This window comes from Megascapheus bottae, chromosome 20, assembly GCF_031878675.1.
Source record: "Megascapheus bottae isolate mThoBot1 chromosome 20, mThoBot2.hap1, whole genome shotgun sequence".
NCBI lineage: Eukaryota > Metazoa > Chordata > Mammalia > Rodentia > Geomyidae > Megascapheus > Megascapheus bottae.
The window spans coordinates 31,861,604-31,883,751 of record NC_143528.1 but is presented as its reverse complement, the minus strand read 5'-3'; the positions used below and the strand labels follow the sequence as shown (position 1 = coordinate 31,883,751).

The following is a 22,148-nucleotide window of genomic DNA, read 5'->3' as shown; positions in this document are numbered from 1 at the left end:
ACTAATAGACTGAAATTCACTGTCTAGACTAGCCCTCACTTGCCTTCCATCATGTAGATATTGGTAAAATTTTTAGAGGTTCAGGTTCTATTCCAGGACAGAAAAAAGGGCAAATGGTACTGGTAAATGAACCACTAAAACTATAGAGAAGAGACTTATCCATCATGTTATAAAAGGAAACCTCACCTAATTCATAGTCCAAAAAGATGCCAACCTTACAGGGTGTGACTCTTGGTATGACCTGGATTTTCCTGGGACCAAATGCTACATAGCTCTCCTCTGCATACATGCCCAGTGCCCAGAAACCCTTGTGCACTGCAGCGTGATTGCTCCAGTTCCTAGGAAGATGGTTTTGGCACACACCCAGGGTCCACCCGACTTTGTTTCCCACCTCTACCTCCCAGTAATGGCGTCCAGAAACAAACTTCTCTAAACTCAGAACAGCAGCACAGAGATGTATCTCTCTTGAGCTGTTCTCTCTTCCTTGGGAATACCACACCATTTTTCTGTCCTCAGAAACCACAAGCTGGGGATGAGCAGTGTGGAGATCAAAAGATACATCCACGTGGAATTTCTTAATAATTGGATCCAAACCAGAGTACTGTGGAGGGAGCACCAAAGCATGTTCCTTTACCCTGAACGAGACAAGTTTAGGACTTTTTCTAGCTTGAAACCTGTCATGGATACTCTTAACATCTGTCAGTAGCTCCAGGTCTGACATTGCTTCTGTGTCCTTGACATCTCTCAGTAGATGGAGTGAAGTGGAGACCTGGCCTGAGAGTGTCACCAGATTTTTCTGCAGCTCTGTTAACATGCTGGACTCATCCTCTCGCATCTGCTTCAGGAGAGCCTCTTGCTGATCCTGGAAAAACAACTTGACTTGATCAAATTCGGAGTTGATCTCATCCATGGAGAGTTCCACCTTGGCTCTTAGATCCTTAGCTCTGGCCTTTTGCAAGAGGATCACCTTTTCAGCACGCTCTGCACTTCTCTGCAGGTTACTAATGAACTCCTCCACCATATTCCGGTGGTAAGGGACAGATTTCTTCACAGAGCAAATGTAGTGTGATTGGTGTTCAGCTGAGAAACTGCACACAGGACATAGCACCTGCGCATCCTTGAAACAGAAGAAGGTCAAGACCTGGTTGTGTTCTTCACATATGGGGAGTTCCTCCAGCCTCTGCTGCCGTCTGCTCCTCCTGACCTGGAGTTGCTTGGCGATGTCAGCCAGATTGCGGAGTTGGGGGTTCCTTTTGAAGTGCATGCGCGCAAAGTGGAATCGGCAGACTGGGCAAGGAAAGTCATCCCTGTCTCCAGTATTGAGATCCTTCCAGCACATATGCAGGCAGGCATAACAGAAGTTGTGTCCACAGTCGATGGTCACTGGGTCCTTGAAGTAGTCCAGACAGATGGGACAGCAGCTTTCCTCCTGCAAACATGCCAGTCCTGACATAACTTCCATGGTGCAGACAGTGATAGGCAAAGCCAGTCAGCGCTGCCGGGGCAACACCTGTCTCCTGGAGCCCAACAGCCAGTGAGAAGTGGCTTTCACTGGCCTGGCAGTCTTTGAACTGTTAGCTCAGAGGACCTGAAGGACTCAAGGCTTGTAGCTATATCACCAAATGAGCATCTTCAAAATGCAGTGATTCACAAATCTCGTGCCTGTGGATAAGGAAAGATCTGTAGTGTCACAACATCCTAGACTCCAAACAACAATATTACAATGGATTCCGAAACCAATCACTAGCAAAGCTATTGGGGAAAAAAAAAAAGTTTAAGATTAGCCCCGCACCCCTAACACATGTCCATAATCCTAGCTATTCAGGAGGCTGAGATCAGATGATCAAGGTTCAAAGCCATTTCAGGAAGGCTCTTATTTCCAGATAATACCCTAAAGCCAGAAGTGGAGTTGTGGCCAAGTTGTAGAGCACCAGCTTTGAACAAAGAAACCTAGGCAGACTGGGTGGCTTTGAACCTGAGTACCTGGTCCCTAGATCTCAGATTTCTAAGTAGCCAGGATTACCCACAGAGCTCAGCTAAAAGTGAGAACTCTTAAACAGCAGAACAGAATCTGTGGCCTTTATGTTTGCAGCTTAACTGTGTATAAATTTAGTAAAATGTTAAGTTGATATTTAAAAAGTTGTTGCTGGGCATGGTGGCTCACGCCTATAATCCTAGCTACTCAGGAGGCTGAGATCCTTTCAAAGCCAGCCTTTCAAAGTCTGTGAAACTCTTACCTCCAGCTGACTACCAGAGAACTGGAAGTGGCACTGTGGCTCAAGTGGTGGAGCCTTAAGCTGAAGAGTTCAGGGACAGTGCCCAGGCCCAGGGTTCAAGCCCCAAGACTGACCCCCCCACCAAAAAAAGGCAGAACGAGGGGCTGGGAGTTTGGCCTAGTGGTAGAGTGCTTGCCTAGCATGCACGGAAAACACAGGTTCAATTTCTTGGTACCACATATATAGAAAAAAAGTGGTGCTGTGACTCAAGTTCAAGCTCCCCGCCCACCCCAGGACTGGCAAAAAAGAAAAAGTTACATCAAGGGGCACTGGTGGCTTACACCCATAATCCTAGCTACTCACGAGTTTGAGATCTGAGGATTACAGTTCAAAGCCAGCCTGGGTAGGAAAGTCGTTGGGACTTTTGTCTTCAAATAACCACCAGAAAGCCAAAGTGGTGCTGTGCCTCAAAGTGGTAGATCACTAGCTTTGAGCTAAAGAGTTCGGGGACAGCACACAAGCCGAGTTCAAGCCCTGGGACCGACAAAAACAACAACAGCAACAAACTGCCAGCACCAACCAGTTAGCTGGAAAACTCCAGCGAATAATAAGTGAAGCCCGGGCTGGCCTCCACGCCGCCCAGATGCGAACTGTTGTGGAGGCGATGAACTTAACTGGACTCACGCCTTCACAGCCATCAACCCTCCGGGCTGCCCCTCCGCTGGTCCTCAGACCGGTCTAGAAGGACCAGTTAACAAGATCCCACCATCTTCGTGACTTCTCTCTTCTTTTTGTTTGGGAACAGGGTCTCGTAATGGGGCGCAGGCTTGGCTCCCGCTCCGGTGCGGGAATGCCGGGACTACAGCCACGCGTCGCCGCGCTGGGCAGGGTCCTGCCTGTCTGTCCTTTGGGGAGTTTATTCCCTCAAGACTCTGGCGGCTGGAAGTCTGAGGTGGGGGTGCTGGCAGGGTTGGGGGGGGTGTCGAGACGCTTCCCTCCGCCCAGACTAGGACGCTGTGTGCGCAGCCTTGGGGGGGGGGGCGCAGTCCGCTGACCCGAGGTCTCTCTGCACCCAAGCCTCGGCTTAATTCTGCCCCACCTCCAGGTCCTCCCCGCAGTCCTCCCGGCTTACCTGGTGCAGGTAGACCAGCGGCCCAGCCCAGGGTGCGGACTGTGCAACGCCTCGACAGTACCGGGGATCTGGGAGCTAGCTGCCTCCCGAGCGCGCGTGTGCCTAGAGTCGCACGAGTCCGGCTGCCGCCGTGATTGACAGGCGCTCCGGCGTGGGCGGAGTCTCTGCTGGCGCATGCCCAGTATGCCTGGGCGCCGGAGGTCGCTATAGAGAAGTCGCAGACCCAGCGCGGTGGCTCGCGCCTGCAGTCCTAGCTACTCAGGAGGCTGAGATCTGAGGATCGCGGCTTAAAGCCAGCTTGGGCACTAACGACCGGGAGACTCTTATCTCCAATTAACCACTAGAAAACCGGAAGTGGCGCTGTAACACGAGGGTAGAGCACTAGTCTGGAGCTGAAGAGCTCAGAGGCAGCACCCAGGCCCAGAGTTCAAGTCCCAAGACCGACAAAGGAAAAAAAAAATGCGTGCGGTATTCGCGTTTTTCTGCATGAATTTGTATATATGTTTCATTTGTTGTTTTTAAATAGTTGCACAAAGGTATTTCAGGGCGACATGTCAGTTGATGAGCATAATGCATCTGGATCTGTGTCCCCCACTCATTGTCTACCCCTTCCCCCCACCAAAGACTAAGACTCCAGTTGGAAATTCTCCCTCCTTAAGCAGGCTCTCTCATTCCTGCTGTTTTTATTTTTATCTTTTTTTTTTAATCCCTATGATTAACTTTTGAGAGTCAAAGTAAGATAAGTCAAACTAATTGCAGATTGGCTGGAAAGGTTCTGTTTCTATGTCTGTCCTTCCCCGTTTGGCCCTGGTCCTGGAATTTGAACTCAGGGGTCTTAAGTGTTGTCCCTAAGCTTTTGTGCTCAAGACTAGGGCACTTCCACTTAAACTACAGCTCCTCATCCAGCTGCTAACTGGTTAATTGGGGATAGGAGTCTCATGGAATTTTCTTCCAAATGACTTTAGAACTAGGGTCCTCAGATCTCGCCCTCAGAGTAGCTGAGCTTGTCCAGCTGTCAAAGGCAATAAAATGGAGAACTCCAATAGGACCAAAGCCCAGATCTAGGTGCTCTGGAGAGAAAGAGTAGAATCCAGAGCCGATATAGTTGAAATGCTAAATGATTGATTAGCTCTTTGAAATGCAAAAAAACAAGTTTGAAATTCCCAGAAAGGGAGAGGTAAGAGTCTTATCCACCCTCTGGGCAGGAGACATCAGGGAGGAGGCTGGGTATTGTAGTCTGGGAGGTGGACTGGCTTATCCACTCATGTAAAGTTGGTTGCACCCAACCAATAGAGACTTACCCAGGTCTCCTTCAGAAGCCACTCTTTGGGTGGATTTTATCAGCTAACTCTGGGGTAAAAAATATAGTCTGCAGGGCCCTTGTAGCTCTCATCCTAGCTATTTAGGAGGTTGATATCTGAAGATCTCCACTGGAAGCCAGCCCTGGCAGAAAAGACCACTAGAGACTCTTATCTCCAATTAACTACTCAAAAACTGAGAGTGGCTCAAAGTGGTAGATGCTACCCTTGAGCAAAAATAACTCTGGGAATAGTGCCCAGGCCCTCAGACGCTCAGATCAAGGCCCACAACCACCAACAATAAAATCTTCCAAAAAAAGCTGAAAGTGGGGCTAGCCTTGAGCAAAAGAATCTCAGGGACAGTGCCCAGGAACCTAATTTGAAGCCCAGGACTGGCAAAAAAGCAAGCAAGCAAGGGGAGGGGGGGAGGAGAGAAAGAAAGAAAGAAAGAAAGAAAGAAAGAAAGAAAGAAAGAAAGAAAGAAAGAAAGAAAGAAAGAAAGAGAAAGAAAGAAAGAAAGAAAGAAAGAAAGAAAGAAAGAAAGAAAGAAAGAAAGAAAGAAAGAAAGACTGGGAGATCTTTACCACTAATACATCTGATAAAGGCCTATCCAAAACATGAAAGGACCTCAAGAAACTAACCCCTCCCTTGAATGGGAAGGTGACTTAGTGGTTAAAGTACTTGCCTAGCATGATGAAGCCCTGGGCGCTGGGTTCTGTTCCTCAGTACCACATAAACAGAAAAAAGCCAGATGTGGTGCTGTGGTAGAGCCCTAGCCTTGAGCAAAGGGAGAGCAGGAACAGTGGCCCAGCCCTAAGGTCAAGTCCCAAGTCTGGGACAAGTGTGTGTGTGTGTGTGTGTGTGTGTTTGATAGGGCTTGAACTCTGGGCCTGAGCGTTTTTTTGTCTCTAATCTCTTCATCTCCAGATTACCACCCTATCCCAGGGCCTCTGCCTCATTTCTGTTTTTCTAGTGATTCATTGGAGATAAGAGTCTCAAGTTCTTTAGTGCCCAGGCTAGCTTGGAATCTCAATCCTCAGATCTCAGCACTTTACCACTTGAGCCACAGCTCCACTTCCAGATTTTTCTTTGTGTGTAGTACTGAAGAATCGAACTCAGGGCTATGCGCATGCTAGGCAAGCACGCTACCACTAAGCCACATTCCCAGCCCTGCTTTTATCTTTTTTCAGTTGAGTGTTCTACTGAGCTACCTGCTTCACCCCCTCCCCAGGACAGAGCATTTGAATTCTGAATTTTGAGTTCCTTCCTTCCTTTCTTCCCCCTTCCTTCCTCCCTCTTTTCTCTCTTTTCTTTCTGCTTGACTCAGGGCCTCCCATCTGGCTGAGCTCAGTGTGTGTGTGTGTGTGTGTGTGTGTGTGTGTGTGTGTGTGTGCACGCGCACACTCTTACTTTGCTGTACACACCTGGAGTGCTACCATTTGAGCCATGCCTTCAGGCTGGCATTTTGTTAATTTTATGTTCTTTTGTTTTTGTTTTGCCAGTCCTGGGGCTTGAACTCGGGCCTGAGCACTGTTTTGAGCTTTCTCAGGGCTAGTGCTCTACCACTTGAGCCACATCACCACTTCCAGCTTTTCTATGTATGTGGTAAGGAGGAATCAAACTTGGGTCTTCGTGCATGTTAGGCAAGCACGCTACCACTAGGCCAAACTCCTGGCCCTATCAGCCTCTTGAGTAGCTGGAATTATAAGTGTCATTGTGGGCATCGGGCCACACAAACTATCGTTTAACAAATATATCACATGCCAGAATTTCACAGCTCAAAGAATGCTTTCCAGAGAAGGCGCCCCTAGGGTGGTACTGAGCAGTCGGTAGCCAACAGTATGTTAAAGCCTTTCAAGGACCAAGATGCGTGGATTATAATGGCTGCAGCCCCAACCCTGGGTATAATAACTGAAGAACAATCAGCAAATGCCAGAGGGCAAGAGCACCATCTTCCAGGCACTGGGATCTTCTCCCAGTAAAGCTGTCCTGACCAGGCAGCCATTGGGTGGATGGTGTCTTTTCCAGGCCCAGAACAGGGTGTGAAACTGCCCTCGGTGACCTGATCCCTCAATGCCCTTCCTTCGTGAGGCATGGGCAGGCCAACTGCCCAGGGCTGGAAAATGATTCTATAAGAAGAACTATGCCAGGGCTGGGAGTTTGGCCCAGTGGTGAGAGTGTTTGCCTAGCATGCATGAAGACCTGGGTTCAACTCCTCGGATACCACATATATAGAAAAAGCCAGAAGTGATGCTGTGGCTAAAGTGTTGGAGCTCTAATCTTTAGAAAGCCCAAGGACAGCACTAAGGCCCCGAGTTCAAGCCCCAGGACTGGCAAAAACAAAACAACAACAACAACAACAAAAAGAAAAAAAACCCACACAAAGAACAAGTTCTGAGTGAGGTCGGGATAAAATTAACCTCAGCCCCTAATTTTGCTAGGCTGAAAAGATGAAAAGAGAGGATTATAACCTTAAAAGGATTCATCAAGATTTACAAAAGCCTCAATATCCTGCTTATGCACAATAAGTGTGACCCAATGAGAACTCGGGCATTTTCTCCAGCCAACCACCTCTCTCCTGGCCTCTAGCCAGGCCACTGCCCCAGTTTGGGTGGGGTTTTAGACCCCCGCCCTCTCACCAGAGCGTATTTGAGCCCTGGCCCAGCACCTAGTCTGTGCAAGGTTGGCTTGGAAATCACTGCTAGGATACCCTGCTCCCCTGCACTCCTGCTCCAGGTAAGCAGAAGGGCGCAACTTCTGCCCAGCAGAAGGTTGCACTAACTATAGCTAAATTAAAAAAAAATTTTTTCTTTTCCTGCCAGTGGTGGGGCTTGAAATTATGGCCTGGGCACTATCCCAGAGCCTCTTCGTGGTCAAGGCTAGCACTGTACCACTTGAGTTGCCACAGCGCCACTTTTTGGTTTTCTGATGGTTGAAGTATCTCATGGACTATCTTGGGTGGAGTAGGGGGGAGGGGGAGATGGAGTCTCAGAGTTGGTTATTTTTGTGTGCATGTGTGTGGGTCATGGGGCTTGAACTTGGCTACTACCTACCCTTAAGTCAAACCCCACTTCCCGTTTTCTAGAGGTTAATTGGAGATAAGAATCTCAGGTCCCCTTAATTCCATTTCCAGACAGCCAGCCTTTTACTGAGGAGAAATTCAAAAATGACAATTTAATGAACTTTCTACTGCCTCATCCTGTCTTCTTACCTATAGCTGAGACACGAGTTTCTATTTTGTGTGCTGAAGTTAAAAAGAGTTTGGGAAATAAAGAACTTTCTCATGTAAAAAAAAAAAAGAAGAAGAAGAATCTCAGGTCCTTCTGTGCCCAGGCTGGCTTTGGATCATGATCCTCAGATCTCAGCCTCCTGAGTAGCTAGGATTACAGACAGGTGTGAGCCACCGGTGCCGGCTTAGAGTTGTTTTGACTTGTATTTCCTTTATGCCATGAGGGATGTGTTTCTTTGCCATTCTTACCTCTTCTGAGGAGTCTCTCCTTATCTCCCTTGCCCATTAGCAACTGGTATATTAGCTTTGGGAGGAGTTAGTTTGTAGGGCTCCTGATATATTTAGGATATTAAGCTTTTGTTAGATATGTTGCTGGTAAAGATCTCCAGTTGGCTGTTTGTGTGTGTGTGTGTGTGTGTGTGTGTGTGTGTGTGTGTGTGTGTGTGTGTGTTGTGGGTCTTGAACTCTGGGCCTGGACACTTCCCTGAGTTCTTCAGCTCAAGGCTATGGCTAAGGCTTGAGCTACAGTTCCACTTCTGGTTTTCTGGCAGTTCCTTGGAGATAAGAGTCTCATGGGCACAAAAGTCCCAGCTGGCTTTGAACCTCGATCCTCCAGATCTTAGCCTCCTAAGTAGCTAGGATTACAGGCCTGAGCCACCAGCTCTCGGCTTGTTGGCTGTCTTTCTAGTTTAGTCACTAGGTCCTTTGCTGTGCAGAAACTTTTTAGTTTGATGTAATCTCGTTTGTCAAGTATCTCTTGAGAAGCTGTTTTATTACTCAAAGCTACTGCTTTCCCACTTGAGCCATAACTAACTGGACAGAGGAATTTCATGGAGCTTCCTGTTCAGCCTAGTTTTGAGCCAAGATCCTTAGATCTCAGCCTCCTGATACACTAGGATTCCAGCTACCAACACCCAAGTGAGTAACAATTTTTCATGAATGCATGTTTTCTTATTCACAGAAACAAGGAGACATTAATTAACCGGTGTCCATTCACTGGGTGGGGACCAGTAAGCCTCATTGACTGCCCTGGAAATGTGTGCTTTTGGAGGCTAGTTTTAGAACCAACCCAGTCACCAACTGCTGTCGCTGAGGGCAGGAGCTTTGGGAGAGAGAACATAAATCAAGGCTATGCTTGGGAGACCCTAAACCCTCACTGTAGAGACCTTCATTCCCAGCCTAATGGATGTTCAAGCAATCTTGGCCAAGTTTCAGATGGAATGCAAGTGTTCTATCTGTCTGGAAGAACTGAGAGACCCAGTCACCATTGACTGTGGACACAACTTCTGCCGTTCTTGCATCCGGCAGACCTGGACACAGATGGAGATGCTTTCCTGCCCAGTCTGTCGTCACCCATGTATGGCGGGTTATTTCTGGAGCAACCACCAGTTGGAAAAGATGATTGAAATCTCCCAGCAGCTCCTGTTGAGTCAAAGCGAGGAGAAGACACTGGAAGAGACACACTCTTGTGAGAAGCACCAGCAGGACCTTCTCCATTTCTGTGAGGAGGACCTGGAGCTGCTCTGTGACCAGTGCATTCAGCACCCTGACCACAAAGGCCATCTTGTGAGGCCGGTCCCAGTGGCCGCCACTGACCACAGGCTAAAGTTCCAAAGTTGCATTGCCTCTCTGAATAGCCAAGTGTCTCATGGTCAGAAGGAACTAGTTGCCCAGTACAAGGAACGGGTGTTCCTGGGAAATAATCTTGAAGAAAAGAGACAGAAATTAACCTTTGAATTTTATTGCTCAAAAACTGTTGTGGCGAAGAAGCAAGAGGCATTCCTGTCCAAGTTACAGAAAGAACAGCAAATGGTTCGGGAGCAGGTAGATAGAATCACCATGGACCTTGAAAGCTACCGGGACTGTGTTGAAGATCTCCTCATAGAGATGGAGAAGAAAAGCAAGATGGCAGAAGTGAAATTACTGACACACATGAAGAAGATGGTGCACAAGTATGAAAGCCTGAAGCCCCCAGACTTCCCTTCAGTCAGGTTTAAGAAAGAAAGTTGTACTATTCCTTTGCCGTTTACAGCGCTGCAGAAGATTAGAAAGAAATTTCAAGTGGAATTCACTCTGGATCCCCAAACAGCACATCCGAATGTATATGTGTCCACAGACAAGAGGAGTGTGAAGTTTGTCCAGAGAGTACCATCCTTGCATCTGTGTCCTATGCAGGTTATGGATTATCCAACCATCCTAGGGGATGCCAGATTCACTTCCGGTCGCCATTACTGGGAAGTTCAAGTGGGGGACAAGGATGCGTGGACCGTAGGGGTTTGTAAAGACTACCTTTGCCAGGACAGAAAGTGGCCAACCTCAGGACTGAACAAATGCTGGGCTATTCAGCTTTTCAATTATAAGTATGTGGCTCGAAATGCTGTTCTTGTCAATCTTGCCCTGACAGAACAGCCCAAAAGGGTTGGCATTTATCTGGATTATGAGTTAGGTGAGGTTTCCTTTTACAATTCAAGTGACAACACTCACATCCACACTTTCATGGATGAGTTTTCCGAAGCATTGAAACCTTTTTTCGGTATTGGGTTTGATTTAAAACCTCTTACTCTCTGTTCAGAAAAAGACTGAATAATTAATATTGTAAAATGTGTAGGAATGTTGTACATCTTGAGCCATAGTTCTACTTTTTTTTTTTTTTTTTACTCCTTTTCTGTTGTTGTTGGTCATGGGGCCTGACCAAGAGCTATTCCTGAACTCTTTTAGCGCTTACTACTTTGAGCCACAGTTTTTGAGTGATTAATGGGAGATAACTCATGAAGCTCAGGCTAGCTTCAAACTGAATTGTGATCCTCAGATCTCCGCTTCCTGAACAGCTAGGGTTACAAGTGTATGCCACTAGCGCTGGGCCCAGTGCTTAATTGGAGTCTCACAAACTTTTCTGCCTCTGCTGGTTTTGAGTTTGAATCCCCATATTCCAACTTGAGTAGGTAAGGTTATACCAAGTACAATATATAACCTGAAACAGAAATTTTGTTTAAAATTTGGAAACTTAGCCAGGCCCGGAGGCTCATGCCTGTAATCCTAAACTACTCAGAAGGCTGAGACCTAAGGATCCAGGTTCAAAGTCAGCTCCCGGGCACAAAAGGACCTGAGACTCTTATCTCCAATTAACCTCTAGAAAACAGGAAGTAGGCTTTGCTCAAGGGTAGGGCAGTAGCCTTGAGCTGAAGAGCTTAGGGACATCGCCCAGTCGGAGTTCAAGTCCCATGACCCACCACCACCCCCCCACAAAAAAATTGGAAACTCAAAATGCTTACTTAGACAAAGGTTAATTTCTTCCCTTTGGTGACTTTATCATGGTTATCTAATACATGTATTTATATATTAACACCTATATTGAATATATGATAATGTACAATACTGATTACATATAACAACTGTCTTATAATATCTATTGCTTAAATAAATATTTTTAACGTACTATGTTTTGAAGACTTTGTATTTTATTACATTCATTTCATCCTTTTTTTTGGGGGGGGGCAGACATGGAGCTTGAACTCATGGTCCAGGCACTCTCCTTGGGCTTTCTCAAGGCTAGGGTTCTACCACTTGAGCCAGAGCACCACTTCTGGTTTTTTTCTATGTATGTGGCACCGAGTAATCTAACCTGGGTCTTCATACATGCTAGGTAAGCACTCCTGGCCCCACCGGCTGACTTGTAACTGTGCCAGCCTGGGGGGGGGGGGTGTATGGGTCTTCAGGTTTGGACACATTTGGGTGCTATCCCTGAGCTTTTTTTTTTACTCAAGGCTAGGGCTCTACCACTATTAGGCCATAGCCACTTCCTGTCTATTTTCTTTTTCTTTTTTTTTATTGTAGGGATAATGTATAGAGGGGTTAAGTTACATTCCTCAGATTCTAATTATTTTCTTAACAGATTTTTCCTGGGATAGGAGACAAGAGGGTTTAACATTGTACATACACATATTTGTCTTTTCTTTTCGGTAGTGGAACTTGAACTTTGGGCCTAGGCACTATCCCTAGCTCTTCAGTTCAAGGCCACTGCCCTACCTCTGGAGCCACAGCACCACTTCCACTTTTCTGGTGAATAACTGGAGATAACAGTCTCACAGGCTGTTTAGTGACTGGACTGGCTTTGAACCATGACCCTCGGATCTCAGCCTCCTGGGTAGCTAGGATCACAGGTGTGAGCCACCACGCCTGGCTATAAACTTTTCTTGTGTCAGTCCTAAGACTTAGAGCCTGGATGCTGGAAGCTATTTTTTTTTTTTTTTGGCCAGTCCTGCGGTTTTAACTCAGGGCCTAAGTATGCTCCTTAACTAGAGTTCTACCACTTGAACCACAGCACCACCTCCAGCTTTTTTTCTTCTTTTTGTTTATTTATTTTTGCCAGTTATGGGACTTGAATTCATGGCCTGAGCACCATCCTTGGGCTTTCTCAAGGCTAGAGCTCTACCACTTGAGCCACAACACCACTTCCAGCTTTTTCTATGTATGTGGTACCAAGGGATTGAACCCGTGTCTTCTAGCATGCTAGGCAAGCACTCTACCTCCAGGCCAAACTCCCGGCCCTGGAAGGTTTTTTGTTTGTTAGTTTTTGAGGGTTATTGGCTTGAACTCAGCCTAGGGACTGTCCCTGAGCTCTGGACCTACCCCTTGGCACTTTCCCTACCCCTAGGCCTGGTCACTGTCCCTGAGCTTTTCAGCTCAAGGCTCCCGCCCTACCCAGGAGCCAAGCCCCACTTCCCATTTTGTAGAGGTTAATTGGAGATAAGAGTCACAGGTTCTTTGAACCTTGATCCTCAGGTCTCAGCCTTCTGAGTAGCTAGGATTACAGGCATGAGCCACTGTGCCTGGTGTTGAGAGCTTTTTCTTTTTCTTTTCTTTTTTTTTTTTTGCTTGAATTTAACTGCTCTATCACTTAAGTAATAGCTTCACTTGGGCTGTTGGGTAATTACTTGGAGATAAAAGTCTCATAGACTTTCCTGACAGGTAATGATCAGATCTGAGACTCCTGCGTAGTTAGGATTACAGGCGAGATCCAGGACACCTGGCTTGACTCACTCTAATTTAAAGACACTTCAGCCTGTTTTCTTTTTTTTTTTTTTTGCCAGTCCTGGGCTTGAGCTCAGGGCCTGAGCACTGTTCTTGGACTTTCTCAAGGCTAGAACTCTACCACTTGAGCCTTAGCACCACTTCTGGCTTTTTTCTATGTATGTGGTACCAAGGAATCGAACCCGGATCTTCATGCATGCTAGGCAAGCACTCTACCACTAGGCCAAACTCCCAGCCCCTTCAGCCTGTTTTCATTGGAACCTTTCAAGAATCTTTTTGCTATAGTTCTAAAATTGCCTTTTTTTTTTTTTTTGTGCTATCCCTTGGGCTTGAATTCTAGGCTTAAGTCCTGTCCCTGAGGTTTTTTTTGATACCACTTGAGCCACAAACTACTGGCTATTTGCAGATTAGTTGGAGATGAAAGTTTCACAGTTTCCTGCCAGGGCTGGCTTTGAACCAGGATTCTCAGATCAGCATCCTGAGTAGTTGGGATTAGAGGTGTGAGCCATGGGTGTCTAGGTTGTTTTTTGTTTGTTTTTTGCCATGCCTAGGCCTTAAACTCAGGGCCTGGGGCTTCCATTTAGGGCCTGTGCTCTATCCCTCAGCCTCTCTGTGCTCCAGGCTAACACTCTATCACTTGAGCCACAGTGTCACTTCTGGCCTTTTCTGTTTATGTGGTACTGAGTATTCAAACCAGGGCTTTTATCTTTGTGGTAGAGTGCTTGCCTAGTATGCATGAAGCTCTGGGTTCCATTCCTCAATACTACATAAACAGAAAAGGCCAGAGTGGAACTGTGGCTCAAGTGGTAGAGGGCTAGCCTTGAACAAAAGCATAGGAACAGGGCCCAGGCCCTGAGTTTAAGCCCAAGCCTGGCCAAAAAGGAAAAAAGAAAAATAAAGTCTTCTGGACTAGGATCCTCAGACTCTAATGTAGCTGAGATTACAAACAATAGTCAGCTGCTTTTTTTTTCCCCCTTTTGGTCTGTCCTAGGGCTTGAACTCCGCCTGGGCGCTGTCCCTGAGCAGTTCAGCTCAAGGTTACCACCCTATGCCTTGAGCCCCAGCTGCCTTTTTTGTCAGTCCTGGGACTTGAACTGTGGGCCCAGGCGCTGTCCCTGAGCTCTTCAGCTCAAGGCTAGCATCCTACCCCTTGAGCCACAGCACCACTTCCGGTTTTCTGGTGGTTAATTGGAGTCAAGAGTCTCAAGGTCTTTAGACCCCGGGCTGGCTTTGAATCTCAATCCTCAGATCTCAGCCTCCTGAGCAGCTAGGATTTGAAGGCGAGAGCCACCTGTCTAAACAGCAGGTTGATGCCATATTCTGGTGGCTTCACGTGTGCTCCACGAGCACTCTACCACTAGGCCACACTCCTGCTTCCAAAGCAATCTCTTGACCTATCTCATTCCTTTATCAGTGCACCAGCAAGTCCCTCAGCTGAAGTCCTGGCACGCTCCACTCTTCAAGGGTGTCTGGGACTGCCTCTCAGTTCCCTCTCTGCGCCTCAGCGCTGTCATGAGGGTGACCCACTGGTGTTCTACAGAGGAAGGACACGGTGAGATCACAGACTCTGACTTGGCAGGGTGACCTTAGTGGTACTGAGGACTTGCCATCTGCCAGGGGAGTCACAGGGGAGGGGCCCCCACACTTAAAAGGAACTGATGAGTTCCTGGGAACAAATTCGGTAGAAGCTAAAGTATTTGGAGGGTAAGGGGAAACACAGGAAAGGTGGAACAAAGGATGAACAAACCTAACAGTGGCGCAGCACTAGTGGAAAATGAACTGTCTGTCCCGTGTGTGGGTGAAAGGGAAAAACTGGGAGAGTGAGGGGTGACCTGGTTTAAAAAGAACTGAGTACAGTTGTATATCATCTCTACAACATTTGGGGGGGCACTGTAAGCCTCAAGCCGTAGTGGTACACAGAAATATTAATGACAGGCTGGGAGCATAGCCTAGAGTGTTCGCCTAGCATGCTTGTAACCCCTGAAGCCCAGGGTTCAATTCCATGATACCATATACACAGAAAAAAGCTGTAAGTGGCGCTGTTGCTCAAGTGGCAAAGTGCTAGCCTTAAGCTGAAAGTGCCCAGGCCCTGAGTTCAAACCCCAAGTCTGGCCAAAAATAAAGAAAGAAAGAAAGGTGAAATACTAATTACCAATACCTTAGTAATTAGCCCAGGGCTGTAAGTCCTGGAGGGCTGGAGTCTAATTTGCATCTCTAAGGAAAGCTAATTATTTTGCTAATTATTTAGCCTCTACCCAGTGGATTAAAAAGCAAAAAAGCAAAAGTGGGCAAGGTGGGTGGCTCACCTATAATCCTAGCTACTCAGGAGGCTGAGATCTGAGGACTGAGGTTTAAAGCCAGCCATAGCACAAAAATGTCCAAGAGACTCTTATCTCCAAGTAAGCACCAGAAAACCGGAAGTAGTGCTGTGGCTCAAGAGGTAGGGTGGTCACCTTGAGCTGAAGAGCTCAGGGACAGTGGCCAGGCCCAGAGTTCAAGATCTAGGTCAGACCAAAAAAAAAAAAAAAAAGCAACTGATTCTGCTTGTAATCTCAGCTACTCTAGAGTCTGAGGATCCTAGTCCAGAAGATTTATTTTTTTTCTTTTTTCTTTATGGCCAGGCCTGGGGCTTAAACTCAGGGCCTGGGCACTGTTCCTATGCTTTAGTTCAAGGCTAGCGCTCTACCCCTTGTCTCCTTTTAGCTACTGAGAACCCGGAAGTGGAGCTGTGGCTTCAATGTAGTACAGGGCTAGCCTTGCACAAGAGCTCAGGACAGAGCCCAGACCCTTGAGTTCAAACCCCATGACCATCCGCCCCTCATCCCTCCCCCCCCCCTCCACACACAAAGACAACCTGGGTCCTTGTGGATCACTCAGAACACTGAGATCTTAGAATCGTGGTTGGAAGCTAGCCTGGGCAAGGAGAGTCTGTGAGACTCTTAGCTCCCGCTAATCAGCAAAAAGCTCAGGTCGTAGAACCCGAGCCTGGAGTGAAAAATGTAAGTGACAGATGCCAGGACCTGAATTCAAGCTCCTGGATCAGCACACACATTTATTTTTTATTTTGTGCTTGTGCTGGAGCACTGTTCCTGAGCTTCATTCGCTCAAGGCTAGCACTCTACCACAGCATCACTGCTAGCTTTTTCTCTGTAAGCGGTACCAAGGAGTGGAACCCAGAGCTTCATGCATGCGCTCTACCACTAAGCCATATTCCCAGCACCCCAAAAGTGGAGCCACAGCCCCACTTCCGGTTTTCTAGTGGTTAAATAGAGATAAGAGTCTCTTCAATGACAGGGCTGGCTTTGAACCGGGATCCCCAGATCTCAGCCTCCTGAGTAGCTAGGATTACAGGCCTGAGCCACCGCCCCAAATTCTTACATTGACACCTAAGTCTTTAGGCTAAGGGTAGTTAAGACTCCACCAGCCAATGAAGATGGAATAAAAGACCCAGGCCTGGAGCGGCTCTCTGTCCCGCCCCGCCCACTGCCCGGAGGCCCCGCCCACCTAGGCTGGGGCCCTCAGCCCAACCCATTTAACCCACAAAGGTGAGTTCAGAGCTTAGAGTGAGGCGTTTTGGCGACGGTGAGCCATCCTGGGCGGCCTGCTCAGGTAAGTGGGGGTGGGCTGGGTAATGTGGGGGCTGCCGTTGGGGTTCCCCCTGCCTCGGGGGTCTAGGCTGAGGGGGAGCGTCGTACCTGTCAAAGGCTATGGCTATCAAACTGGCTGGGGGATTTAAGTCCTGCTCCTCTGGTTGTGGGCTCCTGGATTTTCCAGGTGGTGCAGGTTTGCCGGCCTCCGGGATGTGGAAAGCGAAGGGTGGTTCGTGTTTGGAGGTGGCTGGGGCACTAGTGCAGCCTGTCTGAACTTCTTTTGTCTTTTAAATTATCTTTAAGTAGTTACACAAAGGAGCTGCCTGCCAGCACAGCAATTGATGCATACAATGCCTCCCGATCTTTTCCTTTTTTTTTTTTTTTTTTTGCTGGTGGGGGTGGGGGGGACTCGAGTCTCCAGCCAGAACTTGGCTTTCACCTCTGGCTGAAGCTTCACTTGAGCTTGAATCCTGCTGGTTCGTTGGAGAGAAGAGTCACCAAAGACATCTCTGTTTGAGCTGGCCCCAAACCTCAGCTCCTGAGTAGCTACAATTTACAGGTGTCAGCCACGTGCATCAAGCTATGTTAGCTGTTGAGGATTGGGCTGTGAATGATGAGTCAGCTTACTCCGCTAACACACAGAGGGCCGACGGAGCCCCAGACGCTAGGAGCTACCTCGAGGTGACTCCTATGTCTAGATGACCCCGCTTATGAAAGCATTGAGCTTTGTGTGTGCTTGAACCAGGCTTTTTTTTAAAACTCACTTTTTTTTTTCCCCCTTGGTCAGTCTTGGGGCTTGAACTCTGGGCCTAGGAGCTGTCCCTTAATTCTTCAGTTCAAGGCTAGTGCTTTACTACTTTCAGCCACAGTGCCACTGCCAGTTTTCTGGCTTTATGGACTTTGTGCCCAGGCTGGCTTTGAACTGTGATCTCGACCTCTGAGTAGCTGGGATTACAGGCATGAGCCATGGGTGCCAAGCTGCTCCCTCTTCCTCCCTCCCTTTTTTTTGGGGGGGTGGGGAAGTTCTGGGGCTTGAACTCTGGTCCTGAGTTCTGTTCCTGAGCTTCTTTTGCTCAGGGCTAGCACTCTACCATTTGAGCCACAGCATCGCTTCCAGCTTTTTCTGTGTATTTGGTATTGAAGAATCAAGCCCAGAGCTTTGTGCATTCAAGGCAGGCGCTTTACCACTAAGCCACACTCTGGTCCCCACATCTTCTGCTTTGTGCTAGTTAGTTGCAGATTTGACAGCCCCAGGCTTGTTTCAAACCCCTGTGATTAGATATGATTAGATCTCAGCCTTCTAAGTAGCTAGGACTGTAGGCTGGAGTCTCTGGTGTGGGGCCACATACATTGTTTTTATCTTCTGTAAGTCCTGGGGCTTGAACTCAGCTGCTGTCCCTGAGCTCTTCAGCTCAAGGCTACCACCCTACCCTAGAACCAAGCTCCACTTCCCATTTTCTAGTAGTTAATTGGGGATGAGAATCTTTGAACCTTGATTCTCAGATCTCCTCCTGAGTAGCTAGGATTACAGGTGAGAGCCATCATGGCCAGCCTGGTTTGTTAATATTATTGCTTGCTTTGGAAGTGTTGCCCCAGAAGGAGATTAAATAATAACTAATTCAGACACAGTGGCACAATCCCTAAATAACACTAGGGAGGTGAAGGCAAAGCCAGACTGGAGAGTAATTTTTTTGGTTTTGGTCAGTTATGGGCTTGGACTCTGGGCCTGGTACTGTCCCTGAGCTCTATCATTTTGAGTCACAGTACTGAAATCTGAGGGTTGAAGTTCAAAGCCAGTCTTCACTGAAAAGTCTGTGATAATGTAATCTACAATTCACAATCAAGCCAGAAGTGGCTCAAGTGCAAAGTACCAGCCTTGAGCAAAGAGTAAAGGACCCCCCACCCCACTCCCTGAGTTCTGACCCAGTACTATTAGCAGAGGAAAGAAAATCAATGTTTTCTTTTTTTATTGATCCCTTTATTGTTTTTTCTTCTTTTAACTCTTCTTTCTCTCCCCTTTTTTTTGCAGCATTGGAGAGAAGCTCACTTCTTTGTGCATGCCACGTACTCCTCACCTGCAGCTCTGTGCCACAGTAAGTGAAGTGACTCTTCTGTGAACACACTTGATTTGCCAACCTTGCAATCCATTTAGTCTGCCTTGCCTAAGATGTCTGTGCTGAGGGCCTAGGCAAGGCTAGCACTCTCACTTGAACCACCACAGCGCCATTTCTGGCTTTTACTGTTTATGTGGTACTGAGGAATGGAACCCAAGGTTTCATGCATGTTAGGTAAGCTCTCTACCACCTTTTCAGCCCTTCTGGGGTTTTTTGTTCATTCATTTTCGGCTTTTTGAGAGAGTCTCAGTCATGCAGGCCAGTCAGCTTCTTGAGGGCTGAGATTGCAGTGTTATGCATTCTGGAGATCTACTTAGAAATAGGACTTCATGGTGCATCTATAGAGAAGCAAAAATGCAAAACACAAAGCGAATTTCTTAGATGTGCATTTCCACCCATCAGAAGTCTTTTTTTTTTTTTTTTGGTCGGTTGTGAGGCTTGAACTCTAGGCTTGGGCGCTGTCCCTACAGCTCAAGGCTACAGCCCTACCCCTTGAGCCACAACACCAGTTCTGATTTTCTAGTGGTTAATTGGAGAAAGAGTGCCCTGTCTGGCTTTGAACCGCAATACTCAGATCTCAACCTCCTGAATAGCTAGGATTACACTGCAATAAGCTTTTTAAGCTTATGTTATACGGAGGGGAATTTCTTTCCTTCCTTCCTTCTTTCATTCTTTGCTTTTTGTGTGTGTGTTGGTACTAGGTTCTCACTTGGCTTTTTTGCTCAAGACTGATTCTTTACCATTGGAGCCATACTTCAACTTTAACTAGAGGTAAGACTTTCAGATTTATTTACCTGGGCTGGCTCAAACCACAATCAGGGCATTTCATTATTACATTTCCACATAGGTTTCAATATATTCCAATCAATCTCAGCTCTTCTGTTATTCTCCTCACCTCCTTTTTTCTGTGACATTGGAAGTGCATTTAGGGTCCAGTCACAGGATGTAAAGCGGCCTCGAGCACAAGCTAAAGGAGGTAGCACCTTGGTTCTAAGTTGAAGCCCCAGTTCCAACCCACTGACACACATTTTAGGGACGGCAGGAAATGTGTAAGTGGTGAGATAATGGCCGGTGGGTTTTAACCATGAGCTCTTCTAAGAAAATTTCTCAACCACAGCAAGTGCCAGGCTGGAAGAGCTGCGATCGACTGCTGCTGGCGCACAGACGAGACTCTTCGTGGCAGCTGAAATTGAAGAGTCTGAAGACTTCAGAAAGACTTCTTAGGGTGTCACCATTGTTGGAAACCAGGACTGCGGTGACACCCTGCCTGTCTGAGACAGGGAGATCTGCAGGGCAGAGAGAGAACTGAGAGCCAGACTTGTGAAGTAACCCGTCCAAAGGCAACCTTCACTCTCTGTCCCAATGGCGGTGACAGCAGCCTTGGCCAAATTTCAGGCAGAATCCAAGTGTCCCATCTGTCTGGAAGACCTGAAAGACCCCGTCACCATTGAATGTGGACACAACTTCTGTCGTGCCTGCATCCAGCAGTCCTGGGAGAATCTGCAGGAGATGTTTCCCTGCCCTGTGTGCCGCCACCAGAACGAGGAGGGGCACTACAGAAGCAATGTCCAGTTGGGGAAGATGATCAAAATCGCCCAGCAGCTCCACGGGGGCAGCAGCAAGAGGAAGAGGCTGGAGGAGAACCCCATGTGTGAAAAACACAACCAGGCCTTCACCCTGTTCTGTGAGAAGGATTTGGAGCTGCTGTGTGCTGTGTGCGTGCGACCCCCCAACCACAGTCGCCACAGGGTGAGGCCCATCGCCAAGGCCGCCTCTCATCACCGGGAGAAGCTCTTGGCCTTCATCCAGCCCCTGAAGATGCAGTTGGACCAGGCCCGGAAACTATTACAGACCCAAAACAAAAAGCATCTGGAGCTCAAAGAGATCCTGGAAAACCAGAGGAAGCAATTCGCCTCCGAATGTGAACACCTGAAGCGGTATTTAGAGCAGGAGCAGAAGGCAGCTCTGTCTAGGTTGGAAGAAGAGGAAAAGGATATAGAGCAGGAACTCCAAGCAAACATCAAGGAATTTACAAACCATGGTTCAAAACTCAGAAGTCTGCTGCGCCAGGGGGAAGAGCAGATGATGCTGCCGGAAGTGGAATTTCTAACAAAAGTGAAACATTTCTACAAGGACTTCTACCGTGAGATTAGCCCGTTCATCATTTTACGTCATCTGAGGCCACATGTCTGCACTTTTTCTCCCCAGTATTCTGCCCTGCAAAAGCTTATAAGGAAATTTACGGTGAACATAATTCTAGACCCTGAGACAGCTCATCCGAATTTGGTTGTCTCCAAGGATAAAAAACGTGTGACCTTTTCAAAGAAGAAACAAGAAATTTCTAATTCTCCAAAAAGGTTTAAAGCCAACACTGTGGTTCTAGGGGTTCTGGAGATTGCATCTGGGAGGCATTTCTGGGAGGTTCAAGTAGGGGACAAGGCTGAGTGGGGTATTGGAGTCTGCAAAGCCTCTATCTCCCCAAAAGCTAAGCGGACATCCTGCCCTCAAGGATGCTGGAGATTGCTACTGCAAGATGACGGCTATGAGGCTCCAGGAGCCTTTTCCAAAGCTCTGCCAGATGTGATGGCCAGGTGCATTGGCATTTTCCTGGACTACGAGCTGGGGGAGCTCTCCTTCTATAACATGCCTGAGAAATCTCACCTCTGCACTTTTAGGGAGACTTTCACAGAACCTCTGAAGCCCTATTTCTACATGGGACCTACTTCAGACCCTCTCAGCATCACCACAGCAGCAGGCAGCCCGCACTGACAGCTAGCTCTCCAGATAACTGGGGCTTGAATTCAAAAGCCTGGGTCTCCCCCCACCCCCCCTTTTTTTTTGTTGTTGTTCATGGCTGGTGGGTGCCCTATAACCTGAGCCACAGCTTTTACTTCTGGCTTTTTTTTTTCTATTTGGTGATTAATTGGAGATAAGAGTCTTGGCAACTTCCAACTTTCCTACCCTGGCTGGCTTTGAACTGCAGTCCTCAGATCTCAGCTTCCTGAGTAGCCAAGATTACAGATGGGAGACAATATGGCATGGCTTCCTAAGTGTTATTTTGGTTTCAGTTAACTCAAATTATAAATAATAAAAAAATATATTGTAAATATTTTCCATCTACTTAAGTTTGATCACTTGAAACTTTGGCTACATATTATCAAATGTCTTTATCCTTGTTACCCATTTCTCATTATTAAAATTGTTGCTATGGTGGTTTGTGGAATTTTAACTCTTGGATGTATTTCTGTTCACTTTGAAATGATTTAGATGCTCTTTGAGAAACTGCAGAAATCTAATAATTATTCCAAACCCAGGGTCATCTGCAAGTGTTCCACCACTGAGCCACACTGAAGTCACTGTGGCCTCTATCATGCAAATAACCCGGAGACTAGAGTCTCTCCACGGGGTCATGGGTATGCACCACCTACCTGGCGTCGTGTGTGTGTGTGTGTGTGTGTGTGTGTGTGTGTGTGTGTGTGTGTGTGTGTGTGTGTGTGTGTGTGTGTGTGTGTGTGTGTGTGTGTGTGTGTGTGTGTGT

At 47.4% G+C, this 22,148-nt stretch overlaps 3 protein-coding genes across 3 annotated transcripts; 2 read left to right on the top strand and 1 right to left on the bottom strand.

Moving 5' to 3' along the window:
- On the bottom strand, positions 1–1,462 carry LOC150049354 (tripartite motif-containing protein 60-like). Its single transcript, XM_090353786.1, has one exon. The coding sequence runs from the start codon at positions 1,460–1,462 to the stop codon at positions 50–52; it is 1,413 nt and encodes a 470-aa protein (XP_090209912.1). The 3' UTR covers positions 1–49.
- A 7,595-nt stretch (positions 1,463–9,057) lies between these two features.
- On the top strand, positions 9,058–19,834 carry LOC150049353 (tripartite motif-containing protein 75-like). Its single transcript, XM_090353723.1, has 5 exons — positions 9,058–10,408; positions 14,321–14,458; positions 16,331–16,451; positions 16,681–16,739; positions 19,728–19,834. Exons 1-5 carry the CDS (start codon positions 9,058–9,060, stop codon positions 19,832–19,834), a joined length of 1,776 nt encoding a protein of 591 aa, XP_090209849.1.
- A 138-nt stretch (positions 19,835–19,972) lies between these two features.
- LOC150049352 (tripartite motif-containing protein 75-like) lies at positions 19,973–21,379 on the top strand. The gene has a single exon (XM_090353722.1). The coding sequence runs from the start codon at positions 19,973–19,975 to the stop codon at positions 21,377–21,379; it is 1,407 nt and encodes a 468-aa protein (XP_090209848.1).
- The last annotated feature ends 769 nt before the right edge of the window (positions 21,380–22,148 follow it).